Genomic DNA, 18,165 nt, shown 5'->3' with positions numbered 1-18,165 from the left:
TTGCAGCCATCCCAACTGGTACCTAGGTACGGCGTGAGAGATTGGGATTCCTGTCATTTCTGATTGCTCTTTTCTCCTCGTACCTCAAGCTAAAGCGTCGCCTCTACTAGGTACTCGCGCACAAAGATCTTGGAAGCAAGGGAACCGATTTAAAACAGGACTTTTCATTAACCCTGAGACGGGGTTTGACTCGCTGTATAGTGCTGGCTTGTTGCTAGGAGCCGCACTCTTTGTAAAAATTGGGTATCATGTTGTGTACGCCGACAGTCATCCAACCCCTCCTGGTACTTGTTGTGACGAAGAGCACATCCTTTGTTCGTGCCGCCAATCACTGAGTCACTACAGGCTCATGCGGGACCTCCTTGCTCGGCGGTGTGTCTGTTCCTTTCGCAGCCTTCTCCTTCTCCAGCCTGGCCTCCTGCTCAAGCTCGGCCGTGTGCTCGGCCCGGATCGTCTGCACTGCCTTCTTTCCAGTGATGTCCATGAATATCGCCTTGGAGGTACGGACCAGCGTGTGGCGACCCTCGAAGACGGGGAAGAGACCGACGGCACCTAGGGAACAGAAGATCCAGATAATGCCAACGGTGACCCAGCCCGTAAAGAAGGGCTTCGAGAAGATGTAGCTGCTGCCGTACATCGGGAACGGCCAGAGCACGAGGAAAGCGAGCGTCATGATGACCGTCGTCCACTTCGAGATACGGCTCGCGCGCAGCAGCTTGCTCTGCTCGGCCTCGAACTCGGCACCCGTCTCCTCGTGCCCACCGACAGTGTTCTCGAGATCGACTCCCGCGGTGGCAGCGAGATCGTGATCATCGCCTCTACGGATCTCCAGCATGGACTTCCAGTCATAATGCTGCAAGCCAAGGCCGTAACTAAGAATAGGGATGAGAACCACAGGTGCGAGTAGCGCGACGACTAGAATGATGTGAGTACAGTTCAATGACGGGGCCTCGGATTCCACGTACCATTACCAGCGAGCATGGGGTTATTCGACCCTGTGCACGTAACATCGAGCGCATGGCACTCTTTCCGGGCGGTGACAAGCCATGCAATCAAAGCAAAAGCGAGACCAAGAATCGGAGACAAGCCTGCTGCCCACTTGTTCTGCCCGCTCCAGACAAGCGTCAAGGTAGCAGGCAACACAGCCGACCCGATGATGACGCCCATCATCAAATACAGATAACCCATCGAGATACCGGCGTAGTATAGTCCCACCGAGAAAGTCGAGATGAAAAGAGCATAGATGCAGACAATGAAGTGGGACATCCAGATCAGACGCTTTCCGCTGGCCTCCGGATTGAAGTATGTTCGGTACAGATCATAGGTGCAGATAGACGACACCGCAATCAACTCGGACGAGGTGGCTGAAGTAACAGCCATGAACACAATCAAGAGAGTGCAGATTGCGCCGCCACGGCCCAGCAACGCAACGGCAGCATACGGAAGAACCAGACCGGCTGAGACGTCTGCCTCCGACATACGGTCAGGGTAAGTCGGGAAGGCTGGTGTGTTCTCCAATGACAGAGCCGTCAGACCCATGGTGGTTGCCGTTAGCCACGGGATCGCAAACCAACTGAGGCCACCGATAATGTAACCAGGGAGGGCGTGTACTGGAGATGCTGCAATGGCCTTGTTGTAGTAACCGTTGTCAAGAAACACCGTGCCAAAGTTGCCAACAATGTTGATGACGAAGAAGATCACGCCCTCCTGAGATCGCATGGTGAGGTAGCTTCCCTCGGCGTTTCCTTCTACGGGGTGGTCCAGGGCAGCTTTGACGAGAAGGTCGTAGACCGCCGAAGGCGAGCCGAGAATGTCAGAAGACGCATACGCCGTGAGCGAGAAAATGATGATAATGATCAGCAGGATGAAGGTGTGGATCCAGTCTGTCAGGATGGTGGCCTTCAGTCCACCCACGAGCGTATAAGCCACCACGCCTACCGGAAGAAGGTACTACAGGTATGTTAGCAGGTTAAACATACCAACTCTTTCAAAGTGTAACCTACAATCGCCGCTACGGTGGGCATTCCCGTCAAGGCACTGACGGTAGCAGAGCCCCCAACAATCAGCATCAAGCTCACCAAGATGTTGGTAACCAGGGCGAAGGTCATGAAAACGGCGTGCACGGCCGTTCCGTACCTTGCCCTAACGACTTCGAGATATGTGTGCGCATTCGGCGCGCGACGTTTCAATTCGATAGCGAGAGTTGCGAAAAGCAGAATCTGGACGGTAGCCCCGGAGGCATACCAGAAGGGGCCAGAGACACCATATCGGTAGCAGACACCGGTACTCTGCAGCAGTGTAGCCGCCCACGTCCAAGACGAGACGACGGCAGACCCCACCAGACCACTCTTCACGGTGCGTCCGGCCGTGTTGAACATTTCAGAAGTCACCAGCTCCGAGTTATAGCGTCTGAGGATGAATGTCACGAGGATCTAGTGCCCTGATGTTAGCTGGCTGAGTTCCTGGCTGACTCTTTGGTCGAGGTATGTGACGCACCATTCCTAGAGCAAAGGCAAAGCCGAGGCCGAGGACTATGCCATAGCCCACGCCTGGCTCAAGAGGTGTGTTCACCATTGTGAGGTTATCTCGACGACACTCGTCGTGCTCAGATTAGTGCAAAGCAAAACGTGGACGATGAAGTCTGGTAACACGATATGGAGTAATTAAAAGAAATGAGGCCCAGAGAAGCATGGGGATATGAGCTGCATATAAGTACAATGACTTCAACGTCTGTCGCGTGCAGATCTTATCGACTATCTGACAAGAGCTCCGGTTTCGAACCACAGCTTCAACCCTATCCTAGGCCCTCCCCACCAAACCCCAGCCTCGAGCCATGGCTCGCAGCTTTGTCCCACGGGAACCAGCTTGCGGGATAGCGCCGGCCCCCACTTGCAGGGCTTGCTATAGACAGCCGTATTGGACGGACAGGCCACGCCTGTGTATCAGCCGTCCCGATGTCACGAATCCCTAGGGCGTCGTGCTGCAGTGCGCAGGGCTGGGCGGGCAGATAGGCGGCTTTGTGTGACAGATGCTTCTTACGCAGAGAAAATGCGGCAAAAGCAAGGGACATGCAGCCAGTGCCTGCCTCTGTGATTCTTCCCCAGACAGACTCTCGCCCAAAGCACAAAGGTTCGCACTTGCAGAACGCTGATAAGCGAAGTTGATACATGGGACGATGTGCTACCGCAGGACCAATGAGGTCTGTCTGGGGAGAAAATGCAGGGTTCGGATGGGTCCGATGACATGTGCTGTAGAGGTAATGAATGGACTGGATAAACAGCATCCTGGCTCGAGGCAAGATACACAAAATGTGCAGCAGATTTCATGTTGCAGAGCTATGAAACCACAGATCTAGCAGCAGTGGTTGGGCCCCCCAAGATAGAAGCGATTGCTCCGGATTGGTCGATTCTCCAGTGATAATGGGCATGCAAGTACCGTCTGGAGTATGGCATTTGCAGAGAGATAGATCTCCATTGACGATCGGTTGTTGTCAGCGATGGGAGATATCACAAAACATTGGCCAATCAGCGGCTCTGCAGCCGTCAACTGTCGTTGATAAGGACCCTGCGGCAATCCAATGCGCCCCTGTCAGAGGCGCCCAATGAGCTGCTTGGGCATTCCCGTGGGGTTAGTTAGAGTTTCTCCCGCAGAGAAACAGTTCCCCTCGGCCAGTTCCGGTCTGTGGGTGCCGTGTTTCGGCCCCATCCACAGAGTCTAATTCATTCATAAGCGTGATTACTCCATCGTCTTCCTTGCCTAGGAGATGCTCAGAGCACTATACTGAAGTAATAAGATAAGTATCCGGGTTTTCTTCGTCTTGCTCTGTGCCCAGCCTCATCAGGCCCAGCCCAGGCAGTCACATATTGACAGGTACTTTCCGGCGTTCCACCAAGCATCAGCTAGTCCAAGACAAGCTTTGGCTACTTGCAAAGGGCTCAAAATCATCGGAATGGAATGGGACAAATGAGCCTTGTAGGGAGCACCTATCCGTTCGGGAAGGGCATCCGGTAAATATTCATCATCACAAAGAGGATGTCAGTCAAAAGTTTGTAATGATCTGCCAAGTAGTTATTCACTAGTCCGCCACGCAAAGTAGCACCATCCGTGCCAGCGACACAAGCAGCCTTGTAAAACAACACGTTCCGTGTTTAGAATCTGAACTGCATTGCCGTACTTCATGGAACCTTACAACAAAGATGAAATGATAAGCTGGAAGTGAGGAAGGAGTAGAGCAGCAAAAAGAAGCTTGATGCCTAACCGACGGTTCTTCATCGAGGATAGACAGACAAAAAGAGCACTTGACCAGTGCCGGGCTCGATCCGGCGACCTTCAGTGTGTTAGACTGACGTGATAACCAACTACACCAACCGGCCTTTGAAATGGTGTTGACACCAATCCAGACGTGATTGTTGAAAAGTGAGGGGCTTATTGGCGTATAGGTAGCATAACAAAGAGGGGCTTGAAAGCCGAAAATTTGCGAGACCCCTCGCCTTGATTGAGCTAGTTAAAATTGCCAAGGTTTCTGTGGCCCACCACACCAACTCATTCATCTTGGGCGGCCCTGACAATGCTCTCATGAAGCAGCGCTTCATTTGATGCATTGCGATTCTCTGCCTCACTTTCATAATGAGTGGTGCCCTGTAGCTTGAGCACCAGCTTCCAAGTGCTCTGGCGGAGCGAGACCTCTGAGCTTTTCGAAGTGTGGGGTGCCCGACTGGACTACCGAAAAGCGACTACTACCACAGTACACTTGTACGTTCGTGTAGGCGCAGAGGACTCAGTGATAAAGTGCGATACGGTTTCTATGCCTACTACGCTTTCAACCAGCACGGTCTTGAGTGAAGTACATCTCGCGTATTCCCTCACAATGGTGCAGTATGTGCACTGTGATTCCAAGACGGCGTGGTACACTGTCTGATAGATAAAGAACCAGCGTCAAACACGCTGGGATACATCGACGTGAAAAGACCTGTACTTATAATTCGCTTGCTCTGCTCTTATATATCCCCTGGGTATGCTGCAGCTATGCGCCGTAATGACTGCGTGGCCATGAACGAGCTTCGAGCAATGATGTCTAGTTACAGCGGATGACCCATGTTGTGATCGTACCCTCTCATTCAATATCAGATCCAACTCTTTAACAGGTAGATGATATGTGCAACAGCCTATTAGTTAGTTGAGGCCGGCTTTATTGACTCCAAGCTCCAATTCCCAGACGCCGCTACAGGCGCAACCTCCCAGGCAAACCGAACATCGACGGACCCAGTCACGAGCTTCCAAAACGCATGTCCAGCTTCACATAAGACATTAATAGTATGCTGGTTCGCCTCCGAAGTAGCTGATCGAAGTTCGGCCGCGTCTTCCGTAAGTTGGTGCACAGCGGCCAAAGTGGTCGGAAGGAAGCAGAGGAGCCCATCCCGGTTACCACGGTCTCCACCTATCTTCCCGCATAGTTCCAACAGATTGCGGCCGCATTTGGCGTCCTCGTGGAAACGCCTCCGGGCAGTCTCGTCCAGACCTATAATCACTGATTCTATGGTGTGATAAAGCCCCTGTGGCTGTCCGAGAGGGTCAAGAGCATCAAGTGCGCGCGCCAGAGATATCTGTGAATAACGCAGCAGCAGAGTATCGAGTTGAGACTGGCCACGGACCTTCTCATTCCGCCGGAACAGCTCTAAGAATGATTCTGCGCCACCCACCGCTTCGTTGGTCTGGTCCATGATACCGCGGTAGAATGACTGTTGTGTGCGCCAGGCCACAACAAGGGATACGAATTTCTGGTGAGATTCGGTGCAGTCCAGCAAGCGTATCAGTTCTGCGTCACGCGCCATGGTTGTCGTGGACTTTTTCCGAGGCCTCTCCTGGCTGTGACCAGATTCCGTGCTTGGATATTCTTCCAATAGCCCCAATGCTTCAGAAGTTCGCTTCTTTGAGTCGCTCGGAAGGGCATCGATAAAGCAAGCCCTGTTGACCGGATGCTTGCCACAACGTTTCCCCGACTTGCAGTGTATATAATCGCTCGGGACGCTAGGAAGCGAGTCCAGTTTGAAGTTGACTGCCTCCGCCAGATTTGGACCGAGATTTGCCACTTGGTGATACGCAAAAGGCATAGTTATGAGGGCATAGCCCATCTCGCACACCTCGATTGAGTAGTCAATCCCGTGCGACTCAAGATAGGATGGGGATACCAGGACCCCTTCGTGCCGAATGTCTTGTGAGCATTCGAAAGACAGACGCCGATCAAGTGCCAAGGCTGCTTCCAACTTCTGGCGCTGGTCTGGCGGAATGACCAACCATATCTTGGCTGCACCGGCAACAACATAGCTGATAGAGAGGTACCCGAAGTCCTCAAAATGAAGTGGTGCTGGCGTGCCGGTAGTTCCACTTAGATACCAATAAGGGGTGGTAACGCCCTCAGCTGAGAGGATACTCTGCAGCTTGCCGGCGTTCACGGTGAACGAGTAATCATCGGCCAAACATGGTCCTGCGTAGTAGGCCAAACGTCCCTTTGGCGGGTCTTCGACCAGTTTCTGAAAGTACTCTCGGCGGTCAACTGGCGCCGCCGGGGCTTGATTCTGTATCGATCCTAGTACTCCTTTCCATGGCCAGCGTCCATTCGACTGAGATACCTCTAGGATGCCTTCGGATGACTTTTTGTACCGGAAGCCTTGTATCTGGGAGGCTTCCGGGGCTGCAATTGCTGCGTCGAGCCTGATCGCTGGCGGATCCACCACTCGTACTTTCAAGTAGCCCCTTTTGAAGTCGGCGGGAAACTCATGCGTCAACACATCAACCACTTCGGAGATTGATGTGCGCAATTCCGAGGCCTGCCTATTTTTTGTTGCTTGGCTCTCTTGTGTCTCTTGGGTCACAGACCAATCGGAAGGAACCAGCGGACGCTGGGGCGTCTCCTCTGCCATCTTTGGGCTTTCCGGGGCTCATAAGAAGCTGTGCGGCACCATCGTCGATGTTGTTCTGCTGAGCTTGATGATCCAAATCGACTTGAGCAGATTTGCGAGTGCTTTTGAGACAACACCCGCCCGAGGTACCCCACAACGAAGTTACGAAGTGAACTCGTCGGGCTAAGCCCAGCTATGAGAGCATTGACCGCAAGATCCTGTGGCCAGTGAGTTGCTTTCCCGACTGCGATACCTTCTCCTGTTGGAAGATCAAAGTAGCCAGCGACTCCATTCCAAAGAGGACTGAGGGGTACCGGTCGCATTGGTCCGGAGACAGCGAACAAACCTTAGTAAGTCGTCCGTCGACCTTGACCCCACCATTCGTAGGCCGGCCCGCCGCCCGCCACCCCCGACCTTCTCGGGCCTGCGGTAGGGCTGAGTGGTGGGGGGGGGCATCACCAGATCAGAACTCAGAACACAGATTGACTTGAACAGCATCCATGGACGATTGACGGAAGACAATGGGATATGTTACTTAGCGCCCACGTCCTTAGCGCCCATGTACTTGAGGTACGTGTGCAGTGGGGAGCCAATGGCCTGGTTGTTCGTTCGTCGCAGTAGTGGGCGCTTGATACCTTTGTCCTCGTCCGCGGCGATTGTAGGTGGCCATTCATGCTCTTGCAGTCTTCCTGCATGCTACGGAATGCAGACGACACCTCCGTTGGCTTTCCGACCCTGAGAGTTCTTGCAGTTATTATTTGAGTCTTCCTTCGGTATGCAGATGCCCAAGATGGATGGGTTTCCCCGCCATTGATTAAGCGACACCCGATGATTCGGGGTCAGTAACATACAAGTTCCGTGCCCGTTGAATACGGCTGCTCATTCCTTGTACGCGCTGTGACCCATTATAGCGGCGTGGAGTTGATTTACTAAAGTACAAAAAGGTACACAGTGGATGCAGCAACTCACTCATACCAAACAATCCAGATGCCCTGCCAAGTCGTTTGCTATCTTGACCAGCGTGCAGTATCTCTTCCAACCAAGTAAACCGATGGTACGTTCCATACCCATGCGTGGATGTTCTCCCACTGCGCTCATACCAGGTCCATTCCCGTCTGAAGCCTGACCGAGGGGGAGGGGGCCGACAGCACCTTGAACCATTCCACCAACGTATCCGCCATCGTCCTCGTGTTGGTTAATGAACAGACCGCCAGATGAACCGTGATATAGCTCGCGAATATTCTCTATGCCAGCTTCCAGGCTGTTCTCAAAAAGTTTCGCTGCGTTACTGGCTGTAGTAGTGATGTTGATCGCGCTAGTCGGTTCCATCGGGTCAATCTGCAGTGCAGTGGTCCCATTGACGTCGCCAACGTCGAACACCGTATCTTCGGCCTCTAGTTGATTACGATATTCGTTAGGCACCGGGAGAATTTCACCACTGCCTTGTTGCGGCATGGTACGACTGGGTGGAGACGGCCTTTCCGGCATATAGACTTCGCGGCGTGGGCGTCCTCTGCCTTTCCTCGAATAGTGAGACTCAGCAGTTTCGTAGATCTACCCCTCGTCAGTCGGTAAGCCTTGTACGCCGAAGGACGGACCACACCAAATTTCGATCTGGGATCTCCGAGAAACCTCGAAGCGTGCAAATGTATGTGTCATCGCCGTCCACTCGGCTTCTGGTGATAACGCACACCTCAGTGCCAGTTCTGTCGTGCAATTCTCTGCCTTTCTTGTGTAAGACGCGACCCCTTTTCCTGAGGAATTCTTTTCGTTGGCGAAGTGTCTCCTTTGACGTCATTTTTAAACTGAATTACGTGGGACCAATTCCAATACCGAGTCTGGAGCGAAATGGTTTCTATTTTGATACTGCCAGGGGAGGGGCTAAAAACGGCCAAAAACTGTCCAAATGGTTCACGTGGCTCGCCAAGCTTTTGGTACCAACACTGTACTGTATGGATGGATAACATGATGCATACAAAAGAGCTAAAAGTGGATTCTCGAATTGTTTGCTAAAGTTTTGTTACGAATTGCCACATCTGACGGGGTTACTGACCCCCAGTTGGGTCTCAAGACTCCATCTGTTGTCACATGGAAGTAAATCCAGCTCTAAGTAACTATATCCCCATAGTTAGCTTACCTCCTACTGTAACATTGTATTTTTGTACGCGGCCAAGCGGAGAAAAATTACCCACGCCCCGTTCTCGTCTGGTCGGCTCCAGGTCACCATTATCATTGTTCGTTGGTCAGAGAGGCACATTGGTCTGGTTGTTTGCTCGCATCCTCTGAGCACAGATTCCTGGTTTTTTTCAAGTTGGTCAGCGACAAACCTGGCTGTAGGAATGTCAGGGCTTCAAGATGGAGCAGGGACGAGAAGCTCTCTAATACCGCATTGGCATATTTTTTCGGAGGTGATTGACTACCAAGATAGATAACTTTCTTGCCATTAACTGTCGTTTTCCATCTCAGCATCGCAACCAACATGATTTCGTTCCTCTAAGTCATAAGACAGTCGCATTGAGAAAATGTTTGCTTGTCCAAACAAAGGATGTCCAACCCAGTAAACAGCGGCTGAATCAGGTACATAGAAACTGGCATCTGTTGATTCCTGGAACCAACTCCTGGCTACGTTTCTTGGTCTTGTACTTCTCATCTCTCAAAGCGGCGTCAGCATGGTGCTTCGTGTGCTTATTTAGTCAGCTGTTTTCTTTATGTCGCATCTTGTCTGCCAGTACTGGCATCAATGTGCATATGTGCAGATGGACTTCCATCTGGCGCACCAGCAGATGCATCGATAGTAGTGATGACCACACTGTCTAGTCAACCCAGTGTCGTCAACTTCAGAATGTATCTGTGGTCACCTGAGTGGTTTGGACGCGCTATGGCCAAAGCGATGATTCACGCGATTTAATGATCCAAGAGTGGCGATTGCAATCTACGTCCGCAACGTTAGCCACAAACTCTCGGTTTGCATAAAGAGTCCATCACCTCAGTCTACAGACCCTTGGAACCTTTCATCACACCATTTTCTTCTTTGGGTTTCCTGATGGAGCACCGTATCAGCAAGCGACGACAGTTGAGAGCTTCCAGGCTACGCAGGCTGCGTCAAGGACGCTACCTTCCGATGTACCACCTACCTGGGAGCCCTCATTCCCATTCAGCATCAACTGTAGATCCGACTATGATTACACTGGCCCCGCAAGCTCCGGATCAACAGAAACGCGGTCAATCACCCTCACTTCCAATTCCACAAGCCACACTGCACGGCCTGGGAGAACAAAGATTGTAAGATATCCGAGTCCGACGAAGAGAATAGAATATTCACTTTGATAATCAGCCGCCAGAATAGCACATCCGATAGCGAAGTCTCTCTTGTAGACATGTTCGACATTATAGTTAGAATGGAAGAGGCTCTCGCTGCTAGACACAAGGCGCAGGAAAGCCACGAGACATATATGCGCCAAAAGATATCAGACCTGAAAGACATGTGGGCCAAAGCTCTTGAGCCATTGCAGAGGCCGGAGGAGCCACACGAAATGTGGTGGGATATGAGTCTGGATCCAATGCCGAGCTTCTTTTCATCGTAATGTCTGCGCGGCACACTAGGTGCGTGCTGCATAGCTTCGTCCTGTATACAAAGCCCATATCCAACACTCATCGTATTATTTGGCTTTCAAGGACGTATGATATCCAATGTTCTTGACTTCGGTCATAGCATCTGTAATACCTGCCTAAGATTGTATGAGCGAAGACCAGCAAGACTATGATTCCCAGGAGTCCAGACCTACTTAGTCTAAAGTATTTATCAAATCCCCGATAAGAAACACGACGACGGAGTTTGCTAAATTTCTGGTTGTTAATTCTCAAGACTCACAGTTATATACAGAAAATGGCTGCAGGAATACTGGTCCCAAAACTGAGCCCGAAGTACATGGCTGCATCGCGACGTTGTTCCACCCAAGTCTCCGGCTTGAGGCTTTCGCGCGAAACAGCAAAGGCACTGAATGGCCATTATGCTCTTGATAGAGCTCTCTAAGACTTCTCAGGGATGGCTAGTACGTAAATAGGGGTTTAGGAGTGAACACATACCGCTTAGACGCTTTGAGGCATGTACTAACTACGACCTGATTAGAACCCAAACGTAATGCAATTCAAGAAGGTGAAACGTCATTCACAGACTCTCAGGAATAGACAAGCGTATTTCTGATGTAGCCTTAGCCTAGGATTCCGAACTGCACCTGACTCGTCCATGTAGCAAATAACCCCGTGCCTCTGTTTTTGGAATACGATGTCCTAAGCTTTGCACACACGAGAATCACATGATTCATAAAATTCCAGCCCCTTCGACGACAACAACAACAACAACAACAACAATCATCCATCCCTGCCCATAGCCTGATAGCTAGTTAGCCGTAGTTCAGTTACCAGGAATATGGTACTTACACAGCATGACGCGCAGGCAGTGCCATTGCAATATACCCACCGCGGACAATTAAAGTCATCATGAAACTTGCAGCGGTACTTATTCCACCCGCCGCCGCCGCCACTATCAGGGAAATTTTTATGTTTGCCATCATAAGACACGTAAACAGTACGTGCACTACCGGACGATACACGGCCAGAACGTCTGTCATCAGAGGGAATAACACTAGAGGGTGTGTCGACAGAAGACACACCACCAGACAGCGGAACATCAGACGATGCAACACCAGACGACTCAACTGCAAAAGATCCGCCCCCACCACCAGGGAATACATTACCCGAGTATGCATCACCAGATGATGTACCGCTGACATTTGTAGCGTTAGAGGATGTAGCTCCCAATGGTGTGCTGCCAAGATTCACACCGCCAGAGAATGCGTTTGCAGCATTATATCGTAAGCCGCCGAGATTTGCAGCATCAGAGAATGCAGCAATCGATGGTGTGCTGTGAAGATATGTAGCGCCAGAAAATGCACCCCAAGAGGATGCATCACCGTATGATGCATCCCCTAGATCTGTACCGCTAGAGTATGCAGCATCGGAGTATGTGGAACCGTGTGCACCCCTGACAGTGTATACACCAGAATGGTCAATAACACCGAAGTATCCACGCCCCGTTGGTGCATCTCCAGCCGGTGCATCTTCAGCCGGCGTATCAGCAGGGTATGTGCCCGCGACATATGAACCATCAGCAGGCGCACCTCTGCCACGGGAGCCACTAGTATTGGAATGTCTGCTGCCGGAGTGACGAGAAGATGTCGGCATGGTCAAAGTGCTTCTCCCTTGGTGTTTGTGGGGTGTAATGGAGATGATGAGTTCAATGAATCTTAAGTTCATACCTAGACTGGGCTAGAAGAATGTTCTCGCTTATATTTACATGGAAAATTTGCGTCAAGAATGACTCTATTGGCGAATCCTTTTTTCAATCTGGTCAGTGAGTGATTCTGTTTTAGGCATTTTGGTAAGTCGGTGGGTGCGGCCAAATTCAGCCTTTTTAATAGTGTTGAGAGTGGCAATTACCTTCCAATCCACTTTGCTATATGCGAGGATGTTAGCAAAACTCAGACGGGATTGTTAGACGCCGGTTCAAGACTTGGCGTAGACTGCATTGAATCTAGAGTCCTCAAAATAAGCCAAAGTTGGATCTCTTCTTACTAGTCTTTGCGAACTCCATTGTTCGCCACTTCTTGATTCTTCATGATATCAACGGTGTATCAAACGCGGTATACAACAAAGCCCAGTTGTAACGGCAAGACTGGCCATTTATGCGCATTTTCTCCGAGTCATAATTCGATACGACATAGATTATCTGGTTCGTTGTGGTGTGTTATACATATCAATAATACTGATCTGGCCTTACAATTGATCAAGGGCTATGATATTACTGCTAGGGAGATGAAGTAGAACCGAAAACGCAGTAGAGAATATGATTTGATTGCCACTTTCTATCAGACCGACCCCCCAAATGACGTGGATATCAGGTCAAATGGGCCCGTATAAGGAATCAGAGCTGTGGATGAATTTGAATACCAACACAAGTATATTCTTACTCACAGATGATTAGCTCTGATCAATGATATCTACCGAAGAAGTGCATTGACACGACGTATGAACCTATCTGGAAGGTTGGTAATGTTTCGCTGTAGCTAAATTCCTATATCGCTCCCTCAAGATCTCAACAGGCACCGTATCTAGATAAAAACATGAAGGAACTCGACCAAGGCTATAATGGCCATGGCCTGGCCATAAGGCATACTGGTGATGGGAATGTCGTAGTAGTGCTGTAGGTCATGACCCATACCCGTTCCGAAGCTGGTCTGCAGGAGCTCGCCATCCTTGTCGACGTTCTCGAGAATGGCCTTGACGGCTTTGATCGCGACCTGCTCATACTCCTTGCCAAGATACCGTTTCCGCAGGCCCTTGAGCATACCAAAGGCGAAACCGGCCGCAGCGCTAGCTTCTTGATATGAGCCTTCCGACTCGGGCTTATCTAGGACCGTCCGCCACAGGCCCGACTCGGCCTGCAGCGGGACCAGGCCCTCGACTTGTGCCTTTAACGTGTCCACGAGGTGGACATGGAATGCGTCGTCCGGCGACAGATTCAGCAGCTCGAGGAACTCCGGAATGACGATGGTGATCCACGCGTTGCCTCTTGCCCACCGCGCGTTCGCAAAGTTGTGACCGCCGTCCTTGAAGCACCAGCCGTGGAAGAAGAGGCCGGTCTTGTTATCAAACAGATACTTGATGTGTAACAGAAACTGCCTCTTCGCCTCTTCGATGTAGTGTGGCCGGTTGAGCAGCTTGCCGATCTTTGCCAGAGGCACCACGGTCATCATGAGAGTATCGTCCCACAATTGCTCCTCGTTGATATCTACATAGGTGATGTGCTGCATACCACCGTACTTGGTTCTCTCGAGATCGTGCATGGCCCATTCGGCCCAGCCGTCTAGCCACGGCAGGTAGGTCTGATTGCCCGTCTTCTCGTAGACGTGAGCCAATGACAGGAACACAGACATTGTGTTGATGTTCTTGCTGGTACCCCCTGCAGCGAAGCGGTTCGCAAACCAGTCTTCAATGATCTTGAGGTACTTCTCATCCCCAGTCAGGTTGTAGTACGCCCAAATGCCGTTGAGGCCAATTCCGTGAGTCCATTCCCAGTCGTTCCACCCCTTTGTGTCAATGACTCGGCCATCAGCCAATGTTAACAAGAACTCTCCTGTCTCGTCCTTGATGTTGACCATGCCATCAATCAACAATTGGATCTTGGCGTGGACATCGCTGGACTTGATGCCGTGAACTTCGGCAGGCATCGTGAGTTACCGAATTGAGAAGACAGTCAGGCGATCTAGGAACTGCGTGTAAGATGATAGGTCGGTGGTAGCGACGACTGAGACAACGGCAGCAAGGAGCTTACAAGCGTGAGATGCAGGGGTAGAGATGTGTCAGCGAATCGCGCGTGTGAAATAGAACTCCCTGAGCTATCGACCTGGCACGACAGCGCGAGCAGGATACGTACAGTAGAAATGGCCAGCGGGCGCCTTTGTGCCTCAAGTAGCAGTCTCGTAATGTCAGTGGTGGAGAAACCGGGCGCAAGTCCGACAGTAGGCATTCGGGCAGATACCCGCCGAAGTTGTCTGCTCATGACGCTCCCGTTTGGGCGGCTTGGCGTTGTGGGGGGTATACAATAACCGCTTGCAACTTGTGCATGGAACAGAACGGTCGTCAGCTTGGATGCGATCTCGGGCTGCGGAGTAGCGAGCATAGCGAGAACCAAGAAGGCCAATTCATCCATTGGCAATTGGCACTTCCCGCACCCATGGCCAGCGTTGCACCGGGACGATCGCCGAGGTTCGCCGCATGCCGATCACGCTTGGAACCACGCTGCCATAAACGGCCAGTGGTCATTTACAGCCAACCAGCGAATCTCGAAGTTGGGGTTTTTGGGGTGTGGGGTCCCCTCGCTTCTGAAGTGATCCCCATTGCTCCCCAGACCAGACCCCAGATTCTCGGCCTAGTGAGGCCCGCTTACTGTCCTCTCCAGATTGCAGTTTGCTGCCCATAGCAGCTGGCTGGCGAATCAGTCGAGCTAACCGTCGAAACCTCCAACCAGAGGCCAGCCCGACGGCAACATGGGGTGACGCCCCTTGGTCAATCGATGACATCCCCCTGACCCATGCTCTGTTCCGGCTCGTCCTTCATTGTACCGCTGCTAAGCTTTTTTGTGGCTTGGTGGATCCAGCGAACCGGGAGCAGCTGATGGTGCCATACACTGCAACCTTTGGGTTACTTTCCCATGGGGTTGGGAATAGGCTGGGAATTTTGGTCTATGGGGATAAAAAGAACTGCCCCTGCCGCCAGATTATCACCAGGTTTTCCCTTTCTCCTCTGTAAAGACGACTTCGTGTAGCTCTCCTTCCTAGATCTGAGATTGCCCTGCTTTTGCGCTCAGTCACCAGCGGACTCATGATGACGACCTTGGAGGTTCCCGACCCCGACCTGGTGCAGCCAGCAGCAGCTCCGACCCCTGGCGAGATTAGGAAGTCTTTTCAGTCGGACAGAAAGTCGAAGAAATCCCATGACATCGAGCCTCATGCCGACGAGCTGGAAAAGACTGGGCACACCAACTACAACAATATCGACAAGGAGTTGGCGCAATATGCTGGTGCTACTTCTATTGTGATCTCTGAAGCTGAGAACACCAGGCTGCGCAGAATGATCGACAAGCGTGTGCTGGTTGTCATGATTACGACTTATTTCCTCCAGGCGATAGACAAGGGCACCTTGACATTCGCCTCTATCATGGGCATCAGAGATCACACCGGTCTTTCTGGACAGGATTACAACTGGCTGACGACCTGTATTTACATCGCGATCTTGATTGTCGAATATCCACAGGTAAGATAGGCGCCATCCCTGCGTTGACGGTGGTACTGACAGCCGTTTGTAGAACTATATCATTGCCCGAGTCCCCGTGGCCAAGTATCTCTCCTTCTCTATTGGCGCGTGGGGAACTGTGCTAGCCTGTCATGCAGCCTGTAACAGCTTCAAAGGCCTTGTGACCGTCCGAACGTTGCTCGGAATCTTCGAGTCTGCTTGCCAACCTGCTTTCGTCGTCCTCTCGTCAGTATGGTACAGGCGAGAGGAGCAAGCCGCAAGGGTCACCTACTGGTACATGATGAATGGAGCTCAACAAATCGTGGGCGGCCTTTTGGCCTTTTGCTTCTCGCTCATCACTACCGGCCCTCTGAGGAGCTGGCAATGGCTGTTCCTGACCTACGGCATCATCTCGGTCATCTTCGCGGTTTTCGTTGGATGGTGGATGCCCGACTCTCCTATGCGAGCCAAGTGCTTCTCGGAAGAGGACAAGCGATTGATGGTCGAGCGCGTCCGTTCCAACCAGACCGGAATTCAGAACCGCGAATTCAAGAAGTATCAAGTTTACGATGCTTTGACAGACCCACAGACCTGGTGCTACGCAGGCATCCAGCTTTGCACAACACTGCCTACCAGTGGCCTGGGCTCATTCTCGGGCATCATCATCAATTCGTTCGGATTCTCCGTCCTGCAGACTCAACTCCTGTCCATGGTCTTGGGTGTTTACATCATCATTGTGCTCATGGGCTCGGTTTGGCTTGTCAAGAAGTACAACCAGAACTGCCTCACGATGCTGGCCTTCGTGGTCCCATCGTTCGTGGGCACAGCACTCCTCATGGCCCTACCGAATGAGACTCGTGCCCAACATGCTGGTCTTCTCATCAGCTACTATATCACCTTGTCTTTCTGGTCTGCCCAGACTCTTGGTCTCTCGATGATGTCCCGAAACGTTGGCGGGCAAACCAAGAAGTCCGTCGTAGTTGCGCTCAACTTCATCTTCTGGGCCGTTGGAAATGCTGTCGGTCCTCAAGTTTTCCTCGCATACAACGGTCCTCGCTACTTCATCGCCTTTGCTACCCATATGGGATGCTATGTACTGCTCGTCTTTATCATTCTCTTCTTTAGATGGCACCTGAAGCACCAGAACAAGAAGCGTGACGAGATAGCGGCGGCTGGTGTGCACGAGGCTCGGGATGAGCGGATGGTGCACGCCTTCGAGGACTTGACTGATCGCGAGAACCCGAACTTCCGATATGTGTACTGAACAACCATCGGGAATAAGCTCAGTAGGCGGCTTTGACGACACGACTTATTTACGAATATTGCAAGTATGACCATGATAAGATAGAATTAATATCAGCTTCTAGCATCCACGCTTTGCTCTATTCTATTCACTCTATTTCTGATCTCCCTGTGTCTACCTCTATGTCTTGGTCTCTGGTTGTATTACTGTGAGACGTTTGGCCAGCGAACTGTCTCTGATGGCTCTTACTTCTTCTCTACTGCTCCAATCTCCTTGGGCTTCCACAGCACCCATGCAACCGCGATGCCGAATTTGATAGCCCCTGCAATCCACAGCGCTGTGCTCATTCCTGCGTTGCTCTTTGCTAACCAACCACCAGCTACGGCGCCGACGAGCATGAGTACCACTGCCGATGCCCGGCGATTCCTCTTCGGGTTCTCGCTCCACGGTGCGAACAGCTTCGGGTCGTTGAACAAGTCGCAGTAGACACTGGTGAGCACGTTTGTGGGGACTTCGTTGAAGCCCAAGATTCTGCTGGTGCAAATCTGACCTCCGAACTGGAACGCTAATAGGATGATCGGGCCTAACGCCTTGAGGTCCGCGTCTCTCTCCTCCGCCAGCTCCTCAGCGACGCTGAGCCAGCCAAAGGCGGGGACCACGCCGCCCTGCGCGAGGGCCGCCGCGGCGAAGATGGCCACGGACTGGACCAGGAAGCTGCCGGCCAGCGTGCCCTTGGCCATGGGCCGGAAGTGGCGCGACTGGCCGAAGCAGTACACGCCGAGCATGAAGGCGACGATGGAGCAGAGCGCCTTGAGCCAGAGCATGGGCACGTTGGCCGGCAGGCCCGCGGTGCCGAGCGCCAGGAATACCGTGTTGCCCGTCTGCATGGACACGAAGACGGAGCTGGCGTTGAAGGCCACGCTGTCGGACAGCCCCGACACCAGGCTGCAGAGGCACACGGGGATGTCGGCATACTGCAGGCTGATATCCTCGCGCAGGCGGGCCAGGAGCGGCGTCCTGGCCGGCGCCTCCTGCCGCGCGGACGAGACGGAGGCCGTCGAGGACGTGTTGTTGGACGTCGGGAGTACAGGCTCGGGAGCCATTGTTACGAGGTCGCTAGCGGGTGCGCTAGGGCTATGATTTGCTGAAGCTTTTCCCAGTTGCAGGAGG

At 52.1% G+C, this 18,165-nt stretch overlaps 7 protein-coding genes across 7 annotated transcripts; 1 reads left to right on the top strand and 6 right to left on the bottom strand.

Moving 5' to 3' along the window:
- Positions 1 to 328: 328 nt before the first annotated feature.
- Positions 329 to 2,574, bottom strand: JN550_001401 (uncharacterized protein; the record flags this gene model as incomplete). Its single annotated transcript, XM_049312581.1, has 4 exons — positions 329 to 915; positions 966 to 1,950; positions 2,004 to 2,432; positions 2,497 to 2,574. The coding sequence occupies 4 exons, from the start codon at positions 2,572 to 2,574 to the stop codon at positions 329 to 331; spliced, it is 2,079 nt and encodes a 692-aa protein (XP_049176252.1).
- Positions 2,575 to 5,168: 2,594 nt separating this feature from the next.
- Positions 5,169 to 6,920, bottom strand: JN550_001400 (uncharacterized protein; the record flags this gene model as incomplete). Its single annotated transcript, XM_049312580.1, has 1 exon — positions 5,169 to 6,920. The coding sequence occupies one exon, from the start codon at positions 6,918 to 6,920 to the stop codon at positions 5,169 to 5,171; it is 1,752 nt and encodes a 583-aa protein (XP_049176251.1).
- Positions 6,921 to 7,868: 948 nt separating this feature from the next.
- Positions 7,869 to 8,697, bottom strand: JN550_001399 (uncharacterized protein; the record flags this gene model as incomplete). The annotated part of the gene is made up of 2 exons (XM_049312579.1): positions 7,869 to 8,453; positions 8,503 to 8,697. 2 exons carry the CDS (start codon positions 8,695 to 8,697, stop codon positions 7,869 to 7,871), a joined length of 780 nt encoding a protein of 259 aa, XP_049176250.1.
- Positions 8,698 to 11,270: 2,573 nt separating this feature from the next.
- JN550_001398 (uncharacterized protein) lies at positions 11,271 to 12,143 on the bottom strand (the record flags this gene model as incomplete). Its single annotated transcript, XM_049312578.1, has 2 exons — positions 11,271 to 11,291; positions 11,340 to 12,143. The coding sequence occupies 2 exons, from the start codon at positions 12,141 to 12,143 to the stop codon at positions 11,271 to 11,273; spliced, it is 825 nt and encodes a 274-aa protein (XP_049176249.1).
- Positions 12,144 to 13,069: 926 nt separating this feature from the next.
- Positions 13,070 to 14,188, bottom strand: JN550_001397 (uncharacterized protein; the record flags this gene model as incomplete). Its single annotated transcript, XM_049312577.1, has 1 exon — positions 13,070 to 14,188. One exon carries the CDS (start codon positions 14,186 to 14,188, stop codon positions 13,070 to 13,072), a length of 1,119 nt encoding a protein of 372 aa, XP_049176248.1.
- A 1,156-nt stretch (positions 14,189 to 15,344) lies between these two features.
- On the top strand, positions 15,345 to 17,016 carry JN550_001396 (uncharacterized protein; the record flags this gene model as incomplete). Its single annotated transcript, XM_049312576.1, has 2 exons — positions 15,345 to 15,773; positions 15,826 to 17,016. The coding sequence occupies 2 exons, from the start codon at positions 15,345 to 15,347 to the stop codon at positions 17,014 to 17,016; spliced, it is 1,620 nt and encodes a 539-aa protein (XP_049176247.1).
- A 224-nt stretch (positions 17,017 to 17,240) lies between these two features.
- On the bottom strand, positions 17,241 to 18,098 carry JN550_001395 (uncharacterized protein; the record flags this gene model as incomplete). Its single annotated transcript, XM_049312575.1, has 1 exon — positions 17,241 to 18,098. One exon carries the CDS (start codon positions 18,096 to 18,098, stop codon positions 17,241 to 17,243), a length of 858 nt encoding a protein of 285 aa, XP_049176246.1.
- Positions 18,099 to 18,165: the final 67 nt, after the last annotated feature.

The sequence above is a fragment of the Neoarthrinium moseri genome (genome assembly GCF_022829205.1).
Source record: "Neoarthrinium moseri strain CBS 164.80 chromosome Unknown scaffold3_Wmoseri_CBS_16480, whole genome shotgun sequence".
In the NCBI taxonomy this organism is placed as follows: domain Eukaryota; kingdom Fungi; phylum Ascomycota; class Sordariomycetes; order Amphisphaeriales; family Apiosporaceae; genus Neoarthrinium; species Neoarthrinium moseri.
The sequence above is the reverse complement of the archived record's forward strand: the minus strand, read 5'-3'. Positions and strand labels throughout refer to the sequence as shown.